The sequence below is a fragment of the Podarcis pityusensis genome (assembly GCF_964106645.2).
Source record: "Podarcis pityusensis genome assembly, chromosome: 17".
Classification (NCBI taxonomy): Eukaryota; Metazoa; Chordata; class Lepidosauria; order Squamata; family Lacertidae; genus Podarcis; species Podarcis pityusensis.
This window is the reverse complement of record NC_138042.1, coordinates 32,440,750-32,464,785: the sequence shown is the minus strand read 5'-3', so window position 1 is coordinate 32,464,785 and position 24,036 is coordinate 32,440,750. Positions and strand designations below refer to the sequence as shown.

The 24,036-nt window shown below is 45.2% G+C and overlaps 1 protein-coding gene across 2 annotated transcripts; it reads right to left on the bottom strand.

The window, feature by feature from the left end:
- Positions 1–654: 654 nt before the first annotated feature.
- On the bottom strand, positions 655–23,108 carry C9orf72 (C9orf72-SMCR8 complex subunit). Of its 2 annotated transcripts, none has more exons than XM_080986896.1 (11): positions 22,954–23,108; positions 19,421–19,900; positions 18,386–18,445; positions 16,912–17,007; positions 15,811–15,875; positions 14,919–14,991; positions 14,491–14,607; positions 12,502–12,737; positions 10,956–11,013; positions 3,660–3,769; positions 655–3,564 (listed from the first exon to the last, which is right to left on the bottom strand). In XM_080986896.1, exons 2-11 carry the CDS (start codon positions 19,862–19,864, stop codon positions 3,378–3,380), a joined length of 1,446 nt encoding a protein of 481 aa, XP_080843022.1. In that variant the 5' UTR covers positions 19,865–19,900; positions 22,954–23,108; the 3' UTR covers positions 655–3,377. The 2 variants fall into 2 exon arrangements, with proteins under 2 accessions (XP_080843022.1, XP_080843023.1); XM_080986897.1 differs by lacking the exon at positions 22,954–23,108 and adding an exon at positions 22,719–22,830.
- Positions 23,109–24,036: the final 928 nt, after the last annotated feature.

Below are 24,036 nucleotides of genomic sequence, written 5' to 3'. Positions count from 1 at the left end.
CTGTCTTCGCTCCCATCAGGATGGCGGTGATGGTTTTTTATTTAAAAGAACAGAGCAGTTTCAAAAGTAGTTCTTAGTTTTAAAAAAGAGGACTTGCTCCAGCAATATCATCATCACCTGCTTATTTGTATGCCACTTTTCCACAAAATTGTGCCCAAAGTGACTCACATCACGTGCGATCGCTTAAAGTACAACAGTTTTTTAAAAATGCATATTAGAAACAATTAGAAATAATATTAATCCATTAAAAAAAATAAAAATCCACGCACATTTTATTTATTCCACACTGTCCCCGGCTGCCCTCAATGTTCAAGAAGCTGTATATGTGACAGGGTTGCTGTTTTCTGGTCAAATCCCAGTACCAATACAGTAGTTTGGAAATGGCACAAACTTGCAGCCTAGAGAAAGCAAGTTGCACTAATGTTATAAGAAACAAATACTTGGACCAGTAAATTAGCTAAAGGGAGGAACTGATGCTGTTTTGCATGGCAATTACGTCCCTATGGATGGTGATGTGACACAGGTGCGGGAGAAAGTATAGTGATGCTGGCGATGCGTACTGCAGCCAAGACCTTTTGGTACATGAATCTTCTTGCAATATTGCTTTCAATAGCCTAATCTTACCCTGAGCAATAAGATGTGCAACACAAAATATGGAGGTATTTATCCGTTTTATTATAATGTACAGTACATGCATGGGAAAAGTGCACCAAAAAATCAGAGCAAATTACTAGCATTTAGACATTTCATAGTGAAAATGTGACACTAGGATATATTTCAGGCAACAGAGATTTCATTTTGGTAGTGCCAGTTTTATTTGCCAAAAATGCATCGATCTACAATTAGGCATATGGTTCAATAATGGGTTCTCTGTGTGGCAATATCTCCTGTATTTATTCATCAGAACTCTAAAGCCACTTCAACAACAACATTAAAATATAGCTTGCTATCCCTAGTATGTATTTTTTAAAATGGCAAATGGAATTTGTCCCATTACTAGATTATATCAGCAATAATTCTCCTATTGAAATTTTTCAAGCACCTTGCAATCCACAGACGTAGCAGCATGAAAATACAGAAAATCCCAGGTAAATGGATGCTATATTAGTTTCAAATCTTTTAAGCTGCTTTTAAACCAACACCTAGGACTATTACTCTGTAAATTAAGTTATGGAAAAGAACACAATTATCTTCACGGTCTGACAGTATTCCCTCTAAATTTATCACTAACCCTAAGACAGGAAAATGTCAGTTGTCTGTCTTCTTGTTATGGCTGCACAGGACTTTTAATCTCAAGAGTAGAGCTATTGACAGGCTACCAGAGTTGTGCTCAGGCCTTTCACTGGGATGCTACCTACACTGAGCTAAGCTAAGAGGCATTTCTCATTCCTGCCTAGCTTCTACTGCCCTCATCCCAGTTGTCCCAAAGAGCAGAAGCTGCTTTGTCAGGCCCCATACCTCCACAATAATATTTAGTCTTTTGACATGGCAACTTCACATCTTTACAAATTAAATTACTGGCTGTGATAAGCCAATGATGGGTGAGAGTCTGTTGTATGCAGTTAGCTTCACATAAGATACTGCACCTTGCTCATTTTACTACAGGGGAAAGTTTGGCAATCACAACTTCCCAAGATGCAAAAGTTAAATTGGATACCCTTCATCTGAGCCATCACATGTGGGCAACAGCCATCAGATGAGAAGGGAGAACAGGTTTCCAAGAAAATAAGAATTCATAATAAGGAATGCTCAATAACAGCCTAGAGATGTCTTTCTGACAGTAAATTTTCCCTGAACACAAATCATGAACACAAAATATTGCACTTAAAGAAACGTATTAGCGTATTGGAACAACCCCAACCTAGCAAACAATTAAAAAATGAAATTAAAAAACAGCAGCATGCATTAAAAACCTTTTGAAGTACATGACATGCACTTTTATGGCAGCTCTTGGCATTTTGCAAAACATGTACATTAAAGCCATTATAAATATTCCATATTATACAGGTATGAAAGGCAGTGGAAAACAGGCAAATACATGTTTATCTTTGTTCGATTTAGAAGAAGCTGAGAGGTGAGAGGTAAATATGCTAGAGTTGAAGAGGAAAAGTAGAAGTTTGCCACTACTACCCTTATTTCAGTTGTGGTACCAACTAAATTTGTCTCTAACCAGTCCCCTCACCCCAAACTGCTCAGAAGCATTGGAGATCCAGGAGATTTTTATATGGCTTTCACTCAGTAGCTCATCAGAAAGAGCTTGGCAATTGCTCCTATCAGCATAAAACATACCTTTCCTAATTTGCACTCTGTTTGACTTGCAACCATGTCTGACAAAACACAGTGCAACATGCATGATGGGTGACATAATTAGCAACAGAATAGTCTTGCTTGGCACTTTTGATGACACCATCTAAAAGTACTGCCTCATTGCCTGTTCCATGCCTGTGTTGAAGTGCTTAAGATGTCACTGCAAGTTTCTGCTGGCTTTTGAAGGATATGTAAGGGGGGGGCAGGGAGAAAAAGCAGATGGCACGGTTCATATTACCAAACACACTGGAAGCGATAGTCCTAAAATTACGTTTGACCGTTTGTTTTGCAATCAACAGTCCCTGAACAGAAAGGAGGAAATGGAACATGTCTCCCAATACCACACACACAAAGAAAAATTATAAACCAATATCCTCTTAAAAACCCATTAAAAGTTGTCCTCAACTTTGTGGTTTCGAAAATGCCATTAAGTTAACCTTTAAACAAACCACACCAATGTTTACTCTCCCTGTAATCAAAATGGAACATCTGATGCATGCCTAAGTTGAACTGACTCGATTCCAGTGGCAACTGGTGGGGTGGCAAAGGGCTGTTCTCCTGCTTTCCAAACACAGAATGTTGTTGCCAGCTCCCGAGAGGGAGAGGCACGGGGACCAAAGTGGCATGGTGGCAGAGCCAACCCAGCACTCCTACTACCAAACCCGAACCACACTGAGCTTCCTGAGCCTTCTTCCTTCCCCTCTCAGGAATCAGCAGTGGCACATGGTGCTCAGAAGGCAAGTAAGAAACCACCCTACCTGGGCTGCGCAGGTCTAAACAGCACCCTCTCTGACTTTTCCTGCAGTGATACCCTCCAAACATTGGCAGACTACAACTCCCATCATCCCTGACCACAGGCCATGTTGGGTGGGACTGATGGCAGTCTGAGTCCAGCAACAACAGCTGGAGGGCACTGGGCTGGGGAAGAAGACTGTTGTAGTGTAAACCACACCTTCTGTTGCACCGGACCACAGCACGTGTTTGTGAAGAGAAATGCTATATTCCCTTTAAACAATACCTTTGAGAAGCATTGTGAAGAGATACCAACCCACATAAAAATAAATAAACCTTTAAAAAGTCATTAGAACGTCGTGCTCTTGCACGCTTGTGTAGAAAGAGCGGCCAAACAGAAATGAATGCAATCCGGGCTTGATCTTCTCAGCTAAGGCCATTATTATGTTAAGGTCACCCTCTGCCCTCAAGTCCAGGTCTATCTTCAAGCTACGGAGCGATTTAAAAGGCTTCTTGCCTTTTTGCCTGTGGGATGGTAAGGGGAAAGTGTGGTTAAACGGAATGATTTCAACGAAAACTGGGCCAAGAAAACACACTGCTCCCTTTAGCTTTATACTTACGTATCGTCTTCTATATATTTGATTAGGGTTAAGGCTTTTCGGTGAAGGATTAACAAGAACTGTGCGAGGAACACACGCCTCAGGGACAATCCCGGTTTCAAATGAAAGACCTGTTAAGAATTGCCACATAAAAGATCAGTACACATTACATTAAGAGGGGAAAGGGTTCTGTTTAGTGGCATTCTCCCGCATGGCTCACCCCATACACTGCCTTCTGTTATAGACTAGTAAAATATACATTATTGTCAGGGAACTGCCATCGGAAGGAAGGGAGGTGAAAGGGCTCACACAGGTTGGGAGAGACTCAGCAGCTGAAGAGGGAACCAGTAGGGGGAGAGAAAGTGAGCTGGAGGGATGGCTCAGAGACACTTCCAGCGAAAACAGTGGGGAGGTTTCAGGACCTCCTGTAGGGACACCCACTCCTCGCCGGAAACTGTCACGCAGGGAGTCCAGAAGACGTGTTTCCGTTAAGGAGCTTTTATGTTGGAAGCGATTCCGAAAGCAACCACTGTCGGAATCTGCTAGTGACTAGAGGAGCCATGTTTGAGGGGCTCCGTCACAGACAGAGGTTTGTGGACTTGAACAAACTCTGAGGGGATACGATTTTACGCACAAGCAGCTCATCATCCCATCACAGCATTCCGACAGTCTTTGAAAGCAGCTTGTGCAGGAGAAGGCATCATGAGCAACCCAGCCGGAACCGGAGAAGCAGGAGCTGGAGCGGGTCCAAGCCTGGAAGAAAGGTACCGGGCGTTGGAGGTCCAGCTAGCGCTGCAGACGGCGAGGCTTGAGGAGAGGAGGGCTCAGGATGCAGACAAAAAGGAGAAAGCCACCCAGCTCGCCAGAAAGGTACCAGGATTGGTGCAGAAGTTTGGGGGGGAGCCCAAAAACTATCATGCCGTTCGGACAGAGATGCAATATGCCCTCAATCTGCAGTTTGAGGAATTCCCTGACGAGGAATCACGAGTGGCTTTCGTGATTGGGCATCTTGAAAAGGGGGCGAGAGACTGGGTTAGACCCCTGATGGCAGCGAATAGTGACGTCCTAAGGGACACGATGAAGTTCTTTCGCGCCATGGATCTGATGTTTTCCAGCGATATTGAGCAGGGAGTGGTGCGCAGACAGTTAATGGCTTGCAAACAGGGGAGCCGATCTGTCCGTGAGTACTGGACTGAGTTCACCATGCTGGTTCATAGATTGGGGTGGGACTTATCGGCGGAACCCATTCAAATGCTATTTGAAGAAGGGCTTTCTTCGGCTGTGAAAGATGAACTTTCCCGGGGCCCCAGGGCGGATTCTATGGACCAGCTGACCAAATCTGCGCTGACCATAGGAGCGCGCCAGGAGGCGAGAGCATTGGAGAGGTGGGAAGGGAAGGGGGAACGTTGGAAGGAGTTCCGCATTCCAGACATTCCAGAGCCAACTTTCCCGCCGGCAGAGCCGATGGAAATCGGAACAGCGCGCGCGCGCGCAGTTTCAAAGCCCAGTGAGGGGGGAAAGAAGGAGGGAAAAGGCGCCAGGAAATGCTATCTCTGCCAACAGCCAGGTCACTTTGCCAGAGTCTGCCCCCAGAGGAAGGAATGGCAAGGGATGGTGGGAGTTGTGGAGGGAAGAGAGGAAGAAATACCGGAGCAAGTAAAAGCCAACGCCTGGCTGCCACCGTCAGGGCACAGCAGCCAGGCCAAAGAGCAGTGAAAGTGCCCACGCCAGAACCTCCTAAACCCGCCCTAGTGATAGAAGTGGCGCTAGAGCTGCCAAACGGACACCCTCTAAAGATAAAGGCGCTGTTGGACTCAGGCAGCTCCTGCAATTTCATGAGCAAAGAGTTTGCAGCTGAACACCAGATACAGACGATCCCTTTAAGCAACCCCCTGCAGGTGACCACGATCGATGGCAGGGAGCTGTTGGGAGGAGAAGTCAGCTTGCAGACCGTCCCAATGATAATGAAGGTGGCAAGGCACACCGAACTGATAGCGTTTAATGTGGCTACCTTGGGAGGAGCTCCCATTATATTGGGGATGAGCTGGCTAGCGTTACATGATCCGCTGGTGGGCTGGCATCAGAGAGTGGTTTCTTTTGGTTCAGCACATTGCTTAGAACACTGCAAAGAGGGAAAGGGTTTGGCAGGGGCCCAAGCCACCCTAGCAGGGACTGAAGTAACGGAGAAGGTGAAGGTACCACGACAATACGCAGATCTCCGCGACGTCTTCAGCGAAAGGGAAGCTGACCAACTACCCCCGCATAGACCCTTTGACTGTCAAATCAATTTACTCCCTGGGGCACAGCTCCCTGTAGGCAAGCTGTACGCCATGTCAGACAGAGAGATGCAGGAGCTAAGGGCGTTCATTGACAAGAACCTGAAGAGAGGGTTCATCAGAGAGTCCAGGGCGGTGGGGGGCAGCCCAGTGTTTTTTGTGGATAAAAAAAACACGGACAAGCCGAGGCTCGTGTGTGATTTCAGGGCCTTGAACGCAGTGTCAGAACCAGTGGCCTTCCCTATGCCCAGGATTGACGACATTTTGACAAGGGTGCGGAAGGGAAAGATTTTCACAAAGCTAGACCTAAGGGGGGCGTACAACCTGATACGAATAAGGAAGGGGGATGAATGGAAAACCACCATGTTCACCCCTTTGGGGGCATTTGAATATTTAGTTATGCCCTTCGGCTTACAAGCAGGCTCCGCGTGCTTTCAATCGTTTATGAACCACGTCCTGGGGCCTTTGCTTTACAAGAATTGTGTGGCCTTCTTAGACGACGTGTTGGTGTATTCTGAGAATGAGGAGCAGCATGTGAGAGACGTCAGAGAAGTGTTGAGCAGGCTGCAAGCCAACCAGCTGTGGGTGAAACTGGAGAAGTGTCAGTTTCATACCAAGGAGGTGGAATTCCTGGGGTATCGCCTGTCAGACAAGGGATTGGCCATGGATCCCGGCAAGGTCCAGGCGGTGCTGGAATGGAAAACACCCAAAACAAGGAAGGATGTGCAGAGGTTCCTAGGATTTGGGAACTTCTATCGTAAGTTCATCCGAAACTTTGCCCACCTGACGGCGCCCATTACGGACTGTCTCAGCAGTAAGAAGAAGTTCGTTTGGACTGAGGAGGCGGAGCGAGCATTTGAGGAACTAAAAAGGGCCTTCGCCTCGGAACAACAACTCCTGCATGTGGATTTACAAAAACCGATGAGAGTGGAAACTGACGCATCAGACAGAGCGATTGGGGCGGTGCTTCTGCAGCCAGGGAAGGAGGAGTCAGAGTGGAGACCGTGTGCCTTTTTTTCGCGAAAGCTGAACAAATCCGAGAGGAACTACACAGTGTATGACCGAGAACTACTCGCCATTCATGAGGCGTTCCGGAGATGGAGGCACCTGCTAATTGGCGCACAACATAAGGTGCAAGTGTGCACTGACCACAAGAACCTAGAGTATTGGAGGACGGCACGAGTGCTCAACCAACGGCAAGTGAGATGGGCCCAGGAGTTCTCCAAATTTAACTTTGAGATTTGTTACGTGCCAGGCCCAGAGAACATTAGGGCGGACGCTCTCTCACGCAAACCTGAATATTTGGAGGGGGAGGGAGCACCCGAAGAGAGACATGTCATTCCAGAGGACCGCTGGGTGTGTGGGGCGGCATTGGTGGGACAAAGAGAACTGGTAGAGGAAACAGAGAATGATGAATACGCCCAGAATAAGCTCAGAGGTCTTAGGGGTGAGGGAGAGGAACCAGGGGGTTTCGAGGAAAGAAATGGAGCTTTGTATTACAAAGGGGCACTGTATATCCCTGAAGGAGACTTAAGGGGGAGGGTACTCAAGCAGTTGCACGACAGCCCCACGGCGGGGCATTTTGGACAACACAAAACCATGTGGTTGGTCACCAGGGAATTTTGGTGGCCTAAGGTGAGGGAAGATGTACGGGAGTATGTAAGAGGGTGCGAGCAATGCCAGCGAGCCAAAGGGGAGAGGCGGGCGCCGGCGGGGCTATTAGAACCCTTACCAACCCCAGAACGACCTTGGGAGGCAGTGTCGATAGATTTTATGACTGATCTGCCGAAGTCCAAGGGGAAAACAGCCATCATGGTGGTGGTAGACCTACTAACAAAGATGTGCCACTTTGTAGCCTGTTCGCATGCAGTCACGGCGGAAGAGACAGCGAAGTTATTTGTAGAATACATTTTTAGGTTGCACGGGATGCCATTGAGGGTGGTCTCAGACCGAGGAAAACAATTTACTTCCCGGTTCTGGAGGAAGCTCATGAGCTTATTGCAGGTGGAGGTCAACTTTTCGACTGCCCGGCACCCTGAAACCAACGGGCAGGCGGAAAGAGCAAACGGTGTCCTCCAGCAATACCTGAGGTGTTATGTCAATGACAGAGAGAATGACTGGGTAGAAAAGTTGGCGCTGGCGGAATTTGCCTACAACAATGCCGAGAATGTGTCCACAGGGATGAGCCCCTTCTTGGCTAATTATGGGTGTCATCCCAGGGCTTTCCCAGGGGGAGAAGGGGAGAGATGGAGCGTCCCGGCAGCCGAGCATTTTGTAGAAGAAATGGAAGCAATCCATCGTCAGCTCCAACTCAACTTAGAAAGGGCGAAGGAAGAATACAAGAGGCAGGCAGACAAGAACCGAAGGGAAGGTGAAACCATAAGGGTGGGAGATAGGGTGTGGCTGTCAACCCAAGGGTTGCCGTTCAAAGGAGGTTGTAAGAAATTAAGACCCAGGAGATTGGGTCCCTTTGAGGTCATTCAACAGGTCAACCCAGTGGCTTTCAGGCTCCGGTTACCCAACCACATGAAAATGCACCCAGTATTTCACAGGTCGTTACTGTCACCGTATGAGGGGGGACGAGAAGGGATGGCCACTCGGGGACCGGTCATAGAAGAAAGAGAATGCAGCAGCCATGTGGCAGAAATCCTCGACGCAAGGTGGAAGGGGGATCAGGTGGAGTATTTGGTAGCGTGGGAAGGAGAACCGGAGTCAGAAAACACTTGGGTAATGGCAGAAGATATCAATGACGAGGTATTGATAGAAACGTTCCATCAAAGGTTCCCAAGGAAACCTCAGCCTGTGGAGAGGTTCCGGAGGGAATACTTTGGGACCACCGATGAGGAGGAGGAGTTGGAAGGATTCCCGGACTCGGAAGGGGAAGGGGAGATGGACTCTGAGGAGGAGGAGTACTTCGAGACCAGGAACCGCAACAGGTGGAGAGAAGTGTTCGAGACATCGGAAGATGAAGGAAGTTCATTCCGGGGTTTTGCCTCCTCACCGCCCGTAGAGGAGGGGGCGGGAGGGGGTGAAGGGGGCCCTGGACGGGAGGTGGATGTCAGGGAACTGCCATCGGAAGGAAGGGAGGTGAAAGGGCTCACACAGGTTGGGAGAGACTCAGCAGCTGAAGAGGGAACCAGTAGGGGGAGAGAAAGTGAGCTGGAGGGATGGCTCAGAGACACTTCCAGCGAAAACAGTGGGGAGGTTTCAGGACCTCCTGTAGGGACACCCACTCCTCGCCGGAAACTGTCACGCAGGGAGTCCAGAAGACGTGTTTCCGTTAAGGAGCTTTTATGTTGGAAGCGATTCCGAAAGCAACCACTGTCGGAATCTGCTAGTGACTAGAGGAGCCATGTTTGAGGGGCTCCGTCACAGACAGAGGTTTGTGGACTTGAACAAACTCTGAGGGGATACGATTTTACGCACAAGCAGCTCATCATCCCATCACAATTATGATAGGAGTTGGTTACACAGAGGACAAGCGTGGATCTTGCAGGAACTCGGTGGGCGGGGCAGGGTGCAGTGCATCTCAATGCTCTGCATGCACACATTATGCACTTCTGTAGGAACCATTGGTAAGGGCAGGCTACCCATAGTTTCTGAAGAAACAGCACTGTCTGCCAGTATGCTGCTGGGCCACATTTAAGGTTTTGCTAATGGTATACAAAGCTCTAAACAGTTTGGGACCAGCTTACTTGAGGGACTGCCTGTTCTCTTATGCACTTACCTGGCTACTACTGTCTTCAGGAGATGCACTTTTGGCTACTCCATATACTCCTTAGGTTCACTTCCTAGCCATCTGGAGCAGGGCTTTAAGCACTGCTGCAGCTAGTTTATGGAATTTACTTACTCCCTTTGGATATCAAGCAGGCACACACAGTACAGTGGTACCTCGGGTTACATACGCTTCAGGTTACAGGTTAACCCAGAAATATTACCTTGGGTTAAGAACTTTGCTTCAGGATGAGAACAGAAATCATGCTCTGGTGGCGCGGCAGCAGCAGGAGGCCCCATTAGCTAAAGTGGTACCTCAGGTTAAGAACAGTTTCAGGTTAAGAACGGACCTCCGGAATGAATTAAGTACTTAACCCGAGGTACCACTGTACTGTTTTCGGCCCTTGCTCAAGAAGTGTTTTATTTACTTAAGCAGGCTTTCCCTGCACTGTGACCCAGCCATGTGCCTTCCTGAAATTTTCTATTTTAGTGTTTCATTTTGTGAACGGCCAAGTTTTAGAAAATCATACTGGTTTTCTTATATTCCTGATATTTATATGCTAAGTGCGATAGGATTTCTGTACATAAAAATAAAAGAGTGGAGAGGTGGTTTGTTCTTGCTGCAACAGCCACTCTCAAGTGCAGTGTTTTACTTTTAGCTGTAGGAGGTAAATGGCAGCAACAACTTATAGCAAATGTAAAAGGATGCACACAGAAACACATTTGGGCGAGGATTAAACCTGATTAAACCCTGGTAATTTCAGCCATTGAGAATCAAGTCTGCTCATGTCTGTAGTTCTGCTGTGTTTGTGTTTGGCAATGCTGGGAACCAGCTTTTGCAAAGAAAGAGATTATGCAGATGCACATATTTATGTATCAACAATAAACATAAAAAAAATTGAGTGAATTTTTGGCCCAAGTCCCATAATTAACTTCAGAAATTTAACTGAAGTCAGTGGTTTGTTAACTGCTGATGCTTCTGCAATTACAACTACAATTAATCTGCTAAACGCTAAATGCATACTGAACAAATACATTTTATTCCTACATCCCTCAACTATATTTGAAGCTTTCCTGCACTTTCCCAGTATTGCCACATGACTTGACTTTAGAGTGCAAATACAGAGAAAAGACAGGCAGTAGGTAATTAATCTCATTAGTATTAGATTAGAGCATCTTCTTTGAAATCACGCTTTAAAATACTACAGAATGGAACCACTGGAGTGGTGTTTTTTAAGGCTACAACTACACAAAAGGAACTCATTAAAAAAATTAAAATAGGTGATATATCGCTTATCAGTTTTAACTCATTAGCATGAACAGTTACCTGATCCAGAAAGGCTTTTACTAAAGTGTCTTGGTGAAGGACATCTTGGAAAACGTTCCTGTAAAAATACAGAGGAAGCATGCAGTAATATGCTGAGTTTCATACACAATGCAAAGTTGAAGTACCATTCGGTATCTGTAATCGATAATTCCTTACAGCATTCGAAAACCCAGAAGTCCCACTGTTCTTATATGTGATCTAAAATATAAAGTAGGGCTAGTAAAAAAAAAAAAAATCATGCAAAAATAGCAGGCAAACTCTTCTATATAAATACTTTTATAGAAGCACACAATACTTCGTATACAAAATGAGACTAAACTGTGTCAATTGTAATTAAAGGATAACCCATGACGAAGGCCGGCTCATGACTTGATTACTGCAGCCTCAAGTGCTAATTTGTGTTTATGAATGAGCTATCACAGACCAAATACCAGAGAACTTCTTCTCCCAACATCTCAAACACCATGGTTGGAACTCAGTGTCACGCTAAGGCAATCGTTCCATCAGTGCAAGCATTTCTGCTTGCTATATGGAACCCTCTCCTCTGCCACTGGGGGTTCTCCAGATCCTCCTGAGCAGATCTGGGAGAGGCACAGGGGGGCAGAGATGGGGGAAAGCCCCAGTGTGCTAGCAGGAGACCTTGCACAGGCTTTCGCTAGTGTACCTGGTTAGTTGAATCTAGCCCTGCGTTTTTCAGTGGAGCCATCCCATATACATGCATGTATAAACCGGACCCGAGTGTTGAATGATTTGTGCAACAAGTCTACCTGATCACTTCTTGCTGCTAGTTTATGAAAAAAAGCTAAGAAGCTTCCAAATCTTGTAGAGGATAACCACTTTGGTGATCCTACTTCTCATGCCGTTAGCCTCCCAAAGTATGGCATCTCAGAAGAGTGTTGGGTGGAGACAGAAATCAAATTCTCATAGCTGCGGAAGCATCCTAAGAAACTCATAGGGAACAAGTTTACAATTCTTGGGGGAGAACAAAAGACTCCCCATTCAAAAGGTAGAATCTCACCCATGCAAAATGGGAAAAAATGACTGCTGGCTTTCAATATTGCTTGGGTAAAGGGTAAAGGTAAAGGGACCCCTGACCATTAGGTCTAGTTGTGGCCGACTCTGGGGTTGCGGCGCTCATCTTGCTTTACTGGCCGAGGGAGCTGGCGTACAGCTTCTGGGTCATGTGGCTAGCATGACTAAGCCGCTTCTGGCCAACCAGAGCAGTGCACGGAAACGCCGTTTACCTTCCCGCAGGAGCGGTACCTATTTATCTACTTGCACTTTGACGTGCTTTTGAACTGCTAGGTTGGCAGGAGCAGGGACCGAGCAATGGGAGCGCATCCCGCCACGGGGATTCGAACCGCCGACCTTCTGATCGGCAAGCCCTAGGCTTTGTGGTTTAACTTGCTTGGGTAATTTGGTCCTAATTTCAGAGCAGAAATTTTGCCTGGATGGCAAAACGGAACCGAAATGTTATCTAGACACTGCATTTAAACCATGATAGGTGTCAACATCTTAAATTCTGCAGCTCTACAAGAACACATACAGATCAGGGGTGAAGCTCTCGTCTGTATGGATAATGGTATCCTGAGCCATCTCTTCATCTGAAGTTGCTCTCCAGAAAGCTGTTAGCTCTGATCTCATGTACCGCCGCTGATTATAGATATGTTCGTGGCAAGGAGGCATCTGTTTCACGGTGTTGATATCTACATCAATGTGTGTGGTAGGATACGGAGCATACATCACTTGACGGAAAGGCAACGTAAAACTTCCAGTGCCATCCTGTCAGAGTGAAAAAAATTAGTCCAGTTACTAAAAAAAAAAGGTCAGAGGAATTAAAAACTATAAGGGACTATCAGATTACAATTTGAAACATTTTGATTTATTGTCACAATATGGCAATAAGTTAGACAATTCTCTCTCTCACACACACACACACATACACACATACATATATATAGATCAGGGGTCCCCAAACTAAAGCCCAAGGGGCTCGTTTATCTGGCCCATGGCAACACCCGCTGCCTGCTCTTACCGGCGCTGTACTGCGCAGCTGCCCACTTCCAGGTCAGAGGAGCACCAGAAATAGCTTGTGCGCATGCACAAGCATTATCTGCGCATGCGCAAGCATGCATATCCAGGTCAGAGGCCCGTGCACATGCGCACAAGCTATTTCCAGTGCTCCTCTGACTCAGAAGTGCGCCAGAAATAGGGTGTGCACTCCCCCGCCCTCCGGCCCACCACGCGATCGGCGCTGGAGACACCGGCCCGAGTTGCGGTAAGTTTGCTGACCCCTGATATAGATATATACATATGTCACACTGAGGATGTGTTCTGTATGGACAGCACTCGGCATCTTACAATTCAATTCTTAATACTTATACAGTCCCAACAAATTCAGTAGGAATCTTGGAATTGTAGAATTGGAAGGGACCCTGAGGATCATCAAGTCCAACCCCCTGCAATGCAGGAATACACAGCTGTCCCATACAGGGATCAAACCTGCAACCTTGGCCTTATCGGCGCCATGCTCTAACCAACTGAGCTACTTAATCCCTTGGGTGCAGGTTTAGGATTTCTGCCTTGATGTCTGTGGACATAAGCTTAATTGAACTTAGTGGGGCTAACACACGAGTCAACTTCTACGGATTGAATTATAAGAGTTTGAATGTTCTCCATACAGAAAGTAGACTCTGTTACAGCCTTACATTTGGGCTTACTTATGAGTAAACATGCATAGTAACTCCACGAATGGACAGGGGACTCCAGATTGTGGATAGCAAGTGCCCTTATAGAAAGCTCAGAAGGAAGTATTCCACTGAAATCACTGAATTTTTTGTGTTTGCAATTACTTTAGCTGGTTTTTATATATGTTATACTGTAATTCACTTCATGATGTCTAATGAGAAGTGATTCATAAATGAAATTTATGACTGTGTTAGAGAGGGAAACACAACTGCAGTTCGTAGTTTTGTTCACTATTGTTACCAGTTTTCTTCCCTCCACCCTGGGGATGGTTTTTGGGGGCAATTATTGCTCTTAAAGGTTTTTAAAGTTTTAAAGGTCCAGTTTGGACTGCCATTTTTTTAAAATAAAAAACCCCAACCTATTTTTTTACATTAAACATTTCTAGTCAATTACCAGTATCACTTTCAGAAAAAGATTTCTCCAGTTTCCACTATATGACACATTTAAGTGCGAGAATAAAAGTAAAGATGTTGATTTATCTTTATACTTCATAGCAAGAACAGACAGGAAAGTACATTTCCCTTAAAAAACAGTAGTTGTGTTAATGCAAATTAGCAGTTTAATCTATGCTTCCTTTGTCCTGGCTAGATAAATGCTTCCAACTTCTTCACTTCAAGGAAAAACCTACCAGAAACCTGTATTTTAATTTTAAAGGACATTAATAAAGATGCTAACAAAATAAATAGTTGATTAATCTAAGCACAACAATACTTCATTTGATTAGAAAACTAATGACTAAAGTTACTGACTCCTGACAAAATGTAGCTGAGCAAATCAAAGACCTCACCTTCAGTAATCCTTGCACAAAAAGCCCCGATTCATACTTAAAGGAAGTTTCATTTCTACACAGCCTAGAACACTTTCGCTCTGCTGAAGTAAGAAAGAGGCACAGCGTCCGTACTATCTGTAATACAAAAATACTGTAAAAATACTTATAGGCAGGGAAATTTAGCAAAGAGAAAACTTGCAAATGAAAATTGTTATATGATATAGTAACTGGGTAGTTGTTACTTGCCAATTACAGGAACCCAAATGACTTTTTGCCAATTATATTGTCATTTTCTAAGTACACAAGCTTCATATTTTGTTGCTAGAATAATCCCTCCCCCCGCCCTTTACAGGTAAGATAAGAAATCAAAGGACTAACGCCTATGATTTCTGGCAGCATATTGTTCTGCCTGGTAATCTAACCTTTATAAGATACGAGATGCTTACTTTATTAACTTTTTCTGCACTGCTTCCTATAACTACCGAGCAGCCACAGGTCTGCAAGTGTGAACTGATGGCTCTGCAAATTGAAAAGAGAGGCATACAAAATAATATGAAATACTTCACAAGAAGTTTACATGCAGCAGCTAAAAAGACTTTGCAAAGCGTTTTCTTGTCAACAATACTAACGTTTCCAAATGTGGTATGCAGTCTGTACTAAAATCAAACACCAAGGGCCAGAACTATATGGTTAGTTCAGCCACCTGAAATTAAATTACTACAAATCTAGACTTCAGACAAAATTTGCAAAACAAAACAAAATTAAAGGATACCATCTAATAGCTACTCACATTGTATGAATTGCCTTAAACTCCTATGTGAACATCTTGTTTTACTCTGCAGTAATCATTACAGGACAGGAGTCGTGACCGGCTCTGTGGTTGCGCGCTCATCTCGCTCTATAGGCCGAGGGAGCCGGCGTTTGTCCGCAGACAGCTTCCAGGTCATGTGGCCAGCATGACTAAGCCGCTTCTGGCAAACCAGAGCAGCGCACAGAAATGCCATTTACCTTCCCGCCAGAGCGGGTACCTACTTATCTACTTGCACTTTTGATGTGCTTTCGAACTGCTAGGTGGGCTGGAGCTGGAACCAAACAACGGGAGCTCACCCTGTTGCGGGGATTCGAACCGCCGACCTCCTGATCGGCAAGCCCTAGGCTCTGTGGTTTAGACCACAGCGCCACCTGCGTCCCTGAAAAGAGGCTTGCTTATAGGCAAAAACCCTACCAAAAAATAAAAACGATTTTTTCTTCCCCACTCATCAAGTTACCAATCACCTCCCTCTTTCCCCAAATCTCTGCTTTAGAAGTAAGTACTTTCCCAAAAGCAAATGATCATACTTAAGAAGGAAACCTTCGTGACAGCTGTCTCCAATGTCATCATCGCTAAGCACCGTGTCACTTATCTGGAATGTGATAAAAGCACAGGGAGGAAGATTACTCATGGTGTATACGCTACAAATGACAAGCAGCCCAGGAACCGATCCTATTTTAATGCAAAAAAATTGCTGAGATTTATACAAAATAAGGAAGCAGACGAAGTCAGAATTTTAATACATTTCATTTACTCATTTATTTTCTATCCTACATCTTATTCCAAAGGACCTTTATCATCCAGGGTCCTGCGTGGACTCCAATCCTCTCTCACAATTCAAGCAAGGAAGAGAGTGACTGTGGAACTAAATGTTCATTGCTTTGCCTGTACAATCCCCCACCGCCAGCTTTACAAGCTCCACACCCACCGCTGTATCAGTATATTTGTTTTGCTGATGCATTAATGATCCAGTAAAAGAATGCCTAGGATCTAAAAAGATCCTACCTTTGAACTCTCCCTAGATTTTTTTAAAAACACCTGTGGAATGAATCACAATTTTGATAATTTTTTGCACTTTAAAGTGCTACGTACAGACCAGACCACATGCAATTTAGTCCAGTAGAGTTTAAAAAGTGCTGTGATGTCTGTGAGATGTGCCCTTGGCTGCAGGTCCTGGAAGATCTGCTGTTTGCCTTGCAGGGCCTGGACTGACTCCAGCTACAAAAGCTGAGAATGCTGAACAGATTCTTGGGCTGGGGAGTTGTTTAGAGGTTTGGGGGGGGGTTGCTGTTATGATTTTAATTTTTGGTATCTTTATTATAGATCTTACTATGATTTATATTGCTCAATTTGGTTGTGCGCTTCTCAATGTTTTTGTTTAAGACTACTTTTGTTAATTATGTATTTTTTCATGTTGTAAGTAGACTTAAGCAAGGTTTTAACTCTTGAAAGGTTGGCATACAAATAAATGTACCCTGGTATAAATTCTGTACTGTACTGGCCAAACCCCCCCCCCCCCAAAGCTAGAAATCCATTGACTAATGAGCTGAAATTCTTTTTATTAAAGGCACTTCAAAGAAAGGGGAAGAGCTGCTTCTTTTCATGAAGCAGCTAACAGTAAGACTTACATCTATTTCTTCTGGCACGCTGTGTGATTTCATAGATGAAAGGAGCTCCATTACAGGAATAACTTCCCCTGTCAGCATTGGAATGATGCTCTGGCCCTGTGCAACAAATAATGTTTTGTGAAATAAAAAGCAGAGTGTGTACTTAAAGAACAGAACCTGAATAGGGTGAACATTTTTTGGAGAGGAAAGAATAACAATAAACTAGTAAAACAATCCAATGTTATGTAAGTAGACATCTGCTTGTGTGACAGGACCTCACCTTCCACCCAACCCAATATCTTCCCACGTCCCCAAAATCTGCTCCAGTGGGTCAAGTCAGTTAGTTGAACCCATTGATTTTAATGAGTCTGCTTAGAATATAACTTAAGTTTGACTCAATGCTTTATTTTCCAGATTTGTTCCAACCTAACAGAAAAATTACCTAGTAAACCATGGATATAATTTTTGAACTGAATGCAATTTTAAAACTGAGTTTCTAAGCTCTTGTGCTAGACTACTTGGTTAAATAAAATTCAAGAGCCTGGGCAGATATAGGACAGAGAAAACTGAATAAGTTAATGTATTGCTAGAGTTGATAAAGAGAAAATACTTGTGGTTTCATTCCTTGTTAAGAACCGTTTCCCTAAAGTCATCTACAACAGGGATGGGGAACCTTTTTTGACCCGAGGGCCACATTCCCTAGTGGACAACTTTTTGGGGGCCATATCCCCGTGGTGGGTGCAGCCAGAGGCAAATGTGGGTGGAACAGTGACAGTAAATGTTACCTTTGTTCAAGCTCATTTCTGTACACATTCACACATACCCTTCTATCCTCCATGAAGGCAACAGAAAGGTGCCATCAGAATTCAAGGAAATATTCCAGCCAGGCAAAAGCATTTTAGGAGGGTGTGAAGCACAGCCAGTGAGAAGTGTGAGTTGGGGAGGGGTGGTGGTTGGAGAAAGTCCCAAGGGCTAGACAAAGATGCCTGGAGGACCACATTTGGTCTCTGGGCTTGATGTTCCCCAACCCTGCTGTATCATAAACCCTCTCCCAGCCAGCTGCAACCCAAAACACATGCACTGCCAGTTCTTTTGCCTGATAAACCAATGATCTAGTAAGATCTTTTGACAAGAGGTTGATGGTACAAATAAACTGAAGAAGTCACCACTTTTAAAAAAAACACTCTTCATTTAGATGGCCTGTGTACAAAGAGAATAAAATACCACTCAGAATTCTACTTCGCTCCACAATGGCATGGAGTTGGCATATGTTTTTCAGTTTGCTCAGTGTTTCTATTCCATCTTCATGGAAATCATTCTTTTATAGAAAACGTTCACAATACCCAGAGGAACCCGCAGTAGCAGCTTCTACAGATGGATGTGGTTGAATGGGAAAGGAGCAAGAACACTTGTAATCCTTCCACTTGAAATTGATGGGACATGAAGTGTCAATATTGAAATGTGCGCAGAGTCTCTCCGCTTTCATCATTCTTACCTGGTCTTCCATTCTCTCTGTGCCCTCCAGGACAGCCTTCTGAATGTGTTCTTGCCTTTCCTAGGCATGGGGGGAAATTGTTATTTTTAAAAGAAAGGTTCTAGTACATATGTGTACATGTTTTAACCCATACACCGTACAGCCAGCGATCTATAACAAGAGATCAGATTCACAACAACACAACTAAGCTGCAGTATCTTAGTCAAAACAAAGCACATTCAATTCTAAACAGGCTAAAAGAAGATCTGTGTTCTGCCATGATCTCAGTGAGCAGCCTCAGTCTCCCCAGATGATTTCAGCCTAGCCTAGTCCATTGAGTTCTTGTGAGGTAAAATGGGATAATACCACCACATATGTATGCTGCCTTGAGCAGCTCTGTAGTTGAGTAGGGTCCAACAAACAAAAAAGAGAAAAACGTCTGATTTGAGTGACTTACTTCCACACAGCTGCACTTCAGATCATAAGATTCTTCCAATAAAAAGCCCAAGTGTCCCATTCTAAAATGAACTGGAAAGATTATACTTCTTGGAAAGACCAATGCCCTGGATATTTTTCAAAGTAAAGCCTTGTGCACTGTGTATTTCTTTTGCAGGCAATGATCAAGAAGGGTGCATGAGAATAGACCACCTTGTTATTTTTCCATGAAAGTGTGGTTGATAACTATTTAAATAACTGAAATAAATAAATACACATGGGCATCAAAGTCTTGAGCAGCGTATGGAAAAGTCGTACAGGTATTTTACTAAGTAAAAATAACACACTATAAAAAAATGAAGATTGTTCTTGTGTTGTTGTAGGTCTTGTTAAAGTTCCGTGGGAATTGCACCTCGCAGATAGGACAAAGTAGCTTTGTGTGTGCAAGGAAAAGACTTACTCTTGTGTAGGCATGGATGAGAGTGTCAGGGCTCCCAAAGTCAAGAGCAGGAGAAGGAAGATTTTGAATTTATTTGGCTAGATCACCATCTGGCAAGTATTATGCTTAGCTAATCACAAGGCTCCAGACTTAAAAGTGGTTACCATGAAGAAGTATCCTACCTTATGCATCCATATCCGTCCTTTTCTTATAATATGTGTCAGCCTGTCGACACATACTCTGTGAAGGGGAAGGTAGAAGCCAAGCTCACTTTGCGGAAGGATTATCGATAGTCCATACGTACTTCTGTCCCCGTTCCAATTCCCATCAAAAATTAAGGACACGATAATGACTCCTTTCTCAGCCAAAACAAAAAACTTCACATCTATTGCACCACTTTCTGCATTACGAAGTATTTCCCCATTCAGAGTATGGTTTGCAAGAAATGTTATTTCTCCATCACTGAGAAGCTGCTGGTCTGTTTTGGGGGCCCAGATGTGCCTGACCCTGGGACCAAGAATATTGTCCCAGTAGGCAAAAGTAGCAGCCAGCAATGGGGACTCTCCACTCAAGGCAATCTCAGTCTTGGCAACAGCAGGAGAAGGAGGAGGACACAGAGCAGACATGGCGACCCCAACTGTCACATGACCGATACCTAAAACCTAGAGTTTGAACAAAGCAGAGAGTGAGCATAGCAGGATTCATATAAAACATCTGTCAGTAATATATACAACAGAGGTACCATATTTAAAGGTAAAGGGACCCCTGACCATTAGGTCCAGTCGTGGCCGACTCTGGGGTTGCGGTGCTCATCTCGGTTTATTGGCCGAGGGAGCCGGTCTTACAGCTTCCGGGTCATGTGGCCAGCATGACGAACCAGAGCAGTGCACGGAAACGCCGTTTACCTTCCTGCCGGAGCGGTACCTATTTATCTACTTGCACTTTGACGTGCTTTCGAACTGCTAGGTGGGCAGGAGCAGGGACTGAGCAACAGGAGCTCACTCCGTCGCGGGGGTTCGAACCGCCAACCTTCTGATCAGCAAGTCCTAGGCTCTGTGGTTTAACCCACAGCGCCACCAGCATCCCATATTTAGCACTAGTGAAATTGATGCTATATCATCACATACCAGTATCAGAATAGGAGATTAAATACGTTGTGATTATACTTCTAGTAATTAAGGAACTTCGGAAACAGTAGGAAGTGCATCCAAGTAAACATGCTTAGGATTGTGGTAATACAAAAGAAGAGTTGATCTCCACTATAACTCCTTATGCAGAAAGTAACATTTCAACATTTTTATAAGGGCCAAGAATCCACACTTACTTGGAGTAAGCCTTACCGAGAGATGATTGCACAGCTAGCAGAATAACTCTGAGACAAACCATGCAATGCTTCTGCTCATACAGTGGAACCTCGGGTTGCGGACGTAATCCGTGATGGAGGCACGTCCGCAACCCGCAGTGTTCGCATCCTGAAGCGCCGCGTCTGCGCCGGTGCCAGTGCAATTTGGCGCTTCTGCGTAAGCGCGAAGCACGATTCAGCACTTCTGCGCATGCAGCGAAACCCAGAAGTAACCTGTTCTGGTACTTCCGGGTTTCCTGTGGTCGGCAACCCGAAACCTGAAGCTGCCGTAACATGAGGTATGACTGTACATGAAATTGGTGGTAGGATGAGAGTCATCAATTTATAATAGCAACATCAGCCAATAAATAAAAAGCATAACAGAAAACGAAAATGCTACTTTAAATAATGTTTCCATGCTATAACACCAACAAATGCATGAAGCATTGAGGAAAGCAGAAGGAAATCAATGTCAATGTTTTTCAAAGGCATATTCTCACGCAAGCAAAGCAGTTCCAGTGGACTTTGTGTTGAAAGCCAAGAAGGAAGTCATGCAATAGTGAGGAAGTTCCGTAATGAAATGCAAGTTCCATGTTTTCAACATATTTCGCATTGATTTTGACCTACATTGCAAGCAATCACATGACTATAAACAACAGCATATGACTGTCTCAACGCATTTAGTCAACCTGAGAGCAACTTCAACTAATTTCAGCTGAATTTACTTCTAAGAAACAAGACTGATATGACTACAGCCATAATATAAACATACTGAAAAACTTGAAACAGGAGTCTCTGTATCTGTATACACAACTGATCTGAACACAAAAAAGGGAAAAAATAATTTCAACTAAGAGGTTAATAAAAATAAATGACATATGTAGGATAATATAGAATATGCATTACACACAGCAGTGTTACAAACTCAGATATATAAGCTAGGCACCAAATGGCTCCTTAAACCAGGGTTACAGTCGCCAAAATGGAATGCCCAGTTGCTATTTTGGGGCCAGAGGACTTGAAACTCGTATTTTCCAATATGACTTTTTGGTTCCTGAACTTAATTCTGATTGTGCTGATAAAATATAGTGGATAGAATTCTACAGGATGTGTTGCTAGTGTGTAAAAGCAGTACAGATCCAAGGATCCCTAGGCATGCTCCTCCAGATGGCAGAGACATCAGATGCCATCCTGGCACCCGATCATCTTCACTTGGTCGCAAATGGCCGATAAGAAAGGTGCAAAATGCGCCTGATGGATTTCAAATGCTGCACACAATGGGATTTTTGTCAAGGCTGCCAAGAAATAATTATTTCAATTCTGCTTAACAAGTTTTAATTATCAATTGTGACGATCAAAATTATTTCAACCTTGCACTTTCAGATGCGTGATCAGTTTTCAATAATGTTACGATGGGAAAATCAAAATCTAAATTACCATGTACATTCGGGCAGAATTATAGATTTGAACCCTCGACCCACACAGAACTGGTTATTATGCGATCAGGAGCAAAACATCCGAGTCGGGAGAGGCTGTGTTCGATTTGGGCGCAGCGTTGGACAAGCAGTATCTGAAAGCTGCAGACACTGAGGCACGGTGTCTGTGAAGCTCTTGTTTCTGGGAGATTGCTCTCCTTTGGCTTGTGTTCCATCATGTTCTTAACTTGATGGGTGCTCATAGATGGATCGTGCCCTGCGGCAGCAGCACCCCACCGTAGAATCAAAAGCATAGGAATTAAGCTGCAAAGCCTTGTTTTGAGGAAGACCAGCTATGATGGAAGCACAGGAAGGGGCTAAGCCAGGCATCCCCAAACTTGGCCCTCCAGCTGTTTGGGGACTACAAATCCCATCACCCCTAGCTAACCGCACCAGTGGTCAGGGATGATGGGAACTGTAGTCCAAAAACAGCTGGAGGGCCGAGTTTGGGGGTGCCTGGTAAGCCCCCAAAATTTCCAACCTCCAATCCAGTAGCCTTCGGTGCCATGGGTGTAGCCAGGATTTTTGTTGGGGAGGGGGGCAGGCTTTATGTTGGGGGGGCAGAACCTCGTTTAGTTAAGTATTTTTATTGATTTTTAATTGATTTTTAGGGGGGCAGCTCCCCTCCCTGCCCCCCCCCGCCTACGCCCATGGTCGGTGCACCTGGAAATCTTCCCTGCTCTTGAAAACGAGCGCAAGGACGCTGACCTAGCGCACCATCCTGCCCTCTCAGCATCCAGCCAGGTAGCCATGGGAACCCCCGCGAGCAGGATCCAACCCTGCGCACCGGAGGCACAATTTCGGCACACCAGCCTGAAGAACCCGCCGCCGCGGGGCCGGGAGGAGACCCACCCACCCCCAACCTCACCGCACCCACAGGTGAAACCGACCCACTCACCCTCAGACGTCAAGGGAAAGGCACGCGGCCACCTGAGGGCCGGAAGTATCGCCCCCTCGCCCGCCCGGGCAGCCCTCGAATGTAAACACAGAGCATGGGAGGGCGGCCGGCCAATGCGCGTGCGCGCCGGCCAGCCCTTCGGAGGCAGAGATTCTCTCTCACGCGCTCCTATGAGGAAACGGAAAGCCGACGTAGAGGTACAGGCAGAAACCAGTCATGTGCGCTACAGAATTCCGGCTCCCCAGTTCCAGTCGTTGTTGTTTCCAAGTGTTTTACAGTACTGTATATTGAAGTTCAACATCAAAAAAACGAAGATCATGGCCACTGGTCCCATCACCTCCTGGCAAATAGAAGGGGAAGAAATGGAGGCAGTGAGAGATTTTACTTTCTTGGGCTCCATGATCACTGCAGATGGTGACAGCAGTCGTGAAATTCAAAGACGCCTGCTTCTTGGGAGAAAAGCAATGACAAACCTAGACAGCATCTTAAAAAGCAGAGACATCACCTTGCCAACAAAGGTCCGTATAGTTAAAGCTATGGTTTTCCCCGTAGTGATGTATGGAAGTGAGAGCTGGACCATCAAGAAGGCTGACTGCCAAAGAATTGATGCTTTTGAATTGTGGTGCTGGAGGAGACTCTTGAGAGTCCCATGGACTGCAAGAAGATCAAACGTATCCATGCTGAAGAAAATCAGCCCTGAGTGCTCACTGGAAGGACAGATCCTGAAGCTGAGGCTCCAATACTTTGGCCACCTCATGAGAAGAGAAGACTCCCTGGAAAAGACCCTGATGTTGGGAAAGATGGAGGGCACAAGGAGAAGGGGACGACAGAGGACAAGGTGGTTGGACAGTGTTGTCGAAGCTACCAACATGAGTTTGACCAAACTGCGGGAGGCAGTGGAAGGCAGGAGTGCCTGGCATGCTCTGGTCCATGGGGTCACGAAGAGTCGGACATGACTAAACGACTCAACAACAACAACATATTGAATAGAATAGCGACAAGCATTTTCCACACCCGGGAATGAGGGTGACAGGAATTCGCACTCTCGTATTCTCAGGAGCCCTGCCTTCTTTTTGCTCCTGG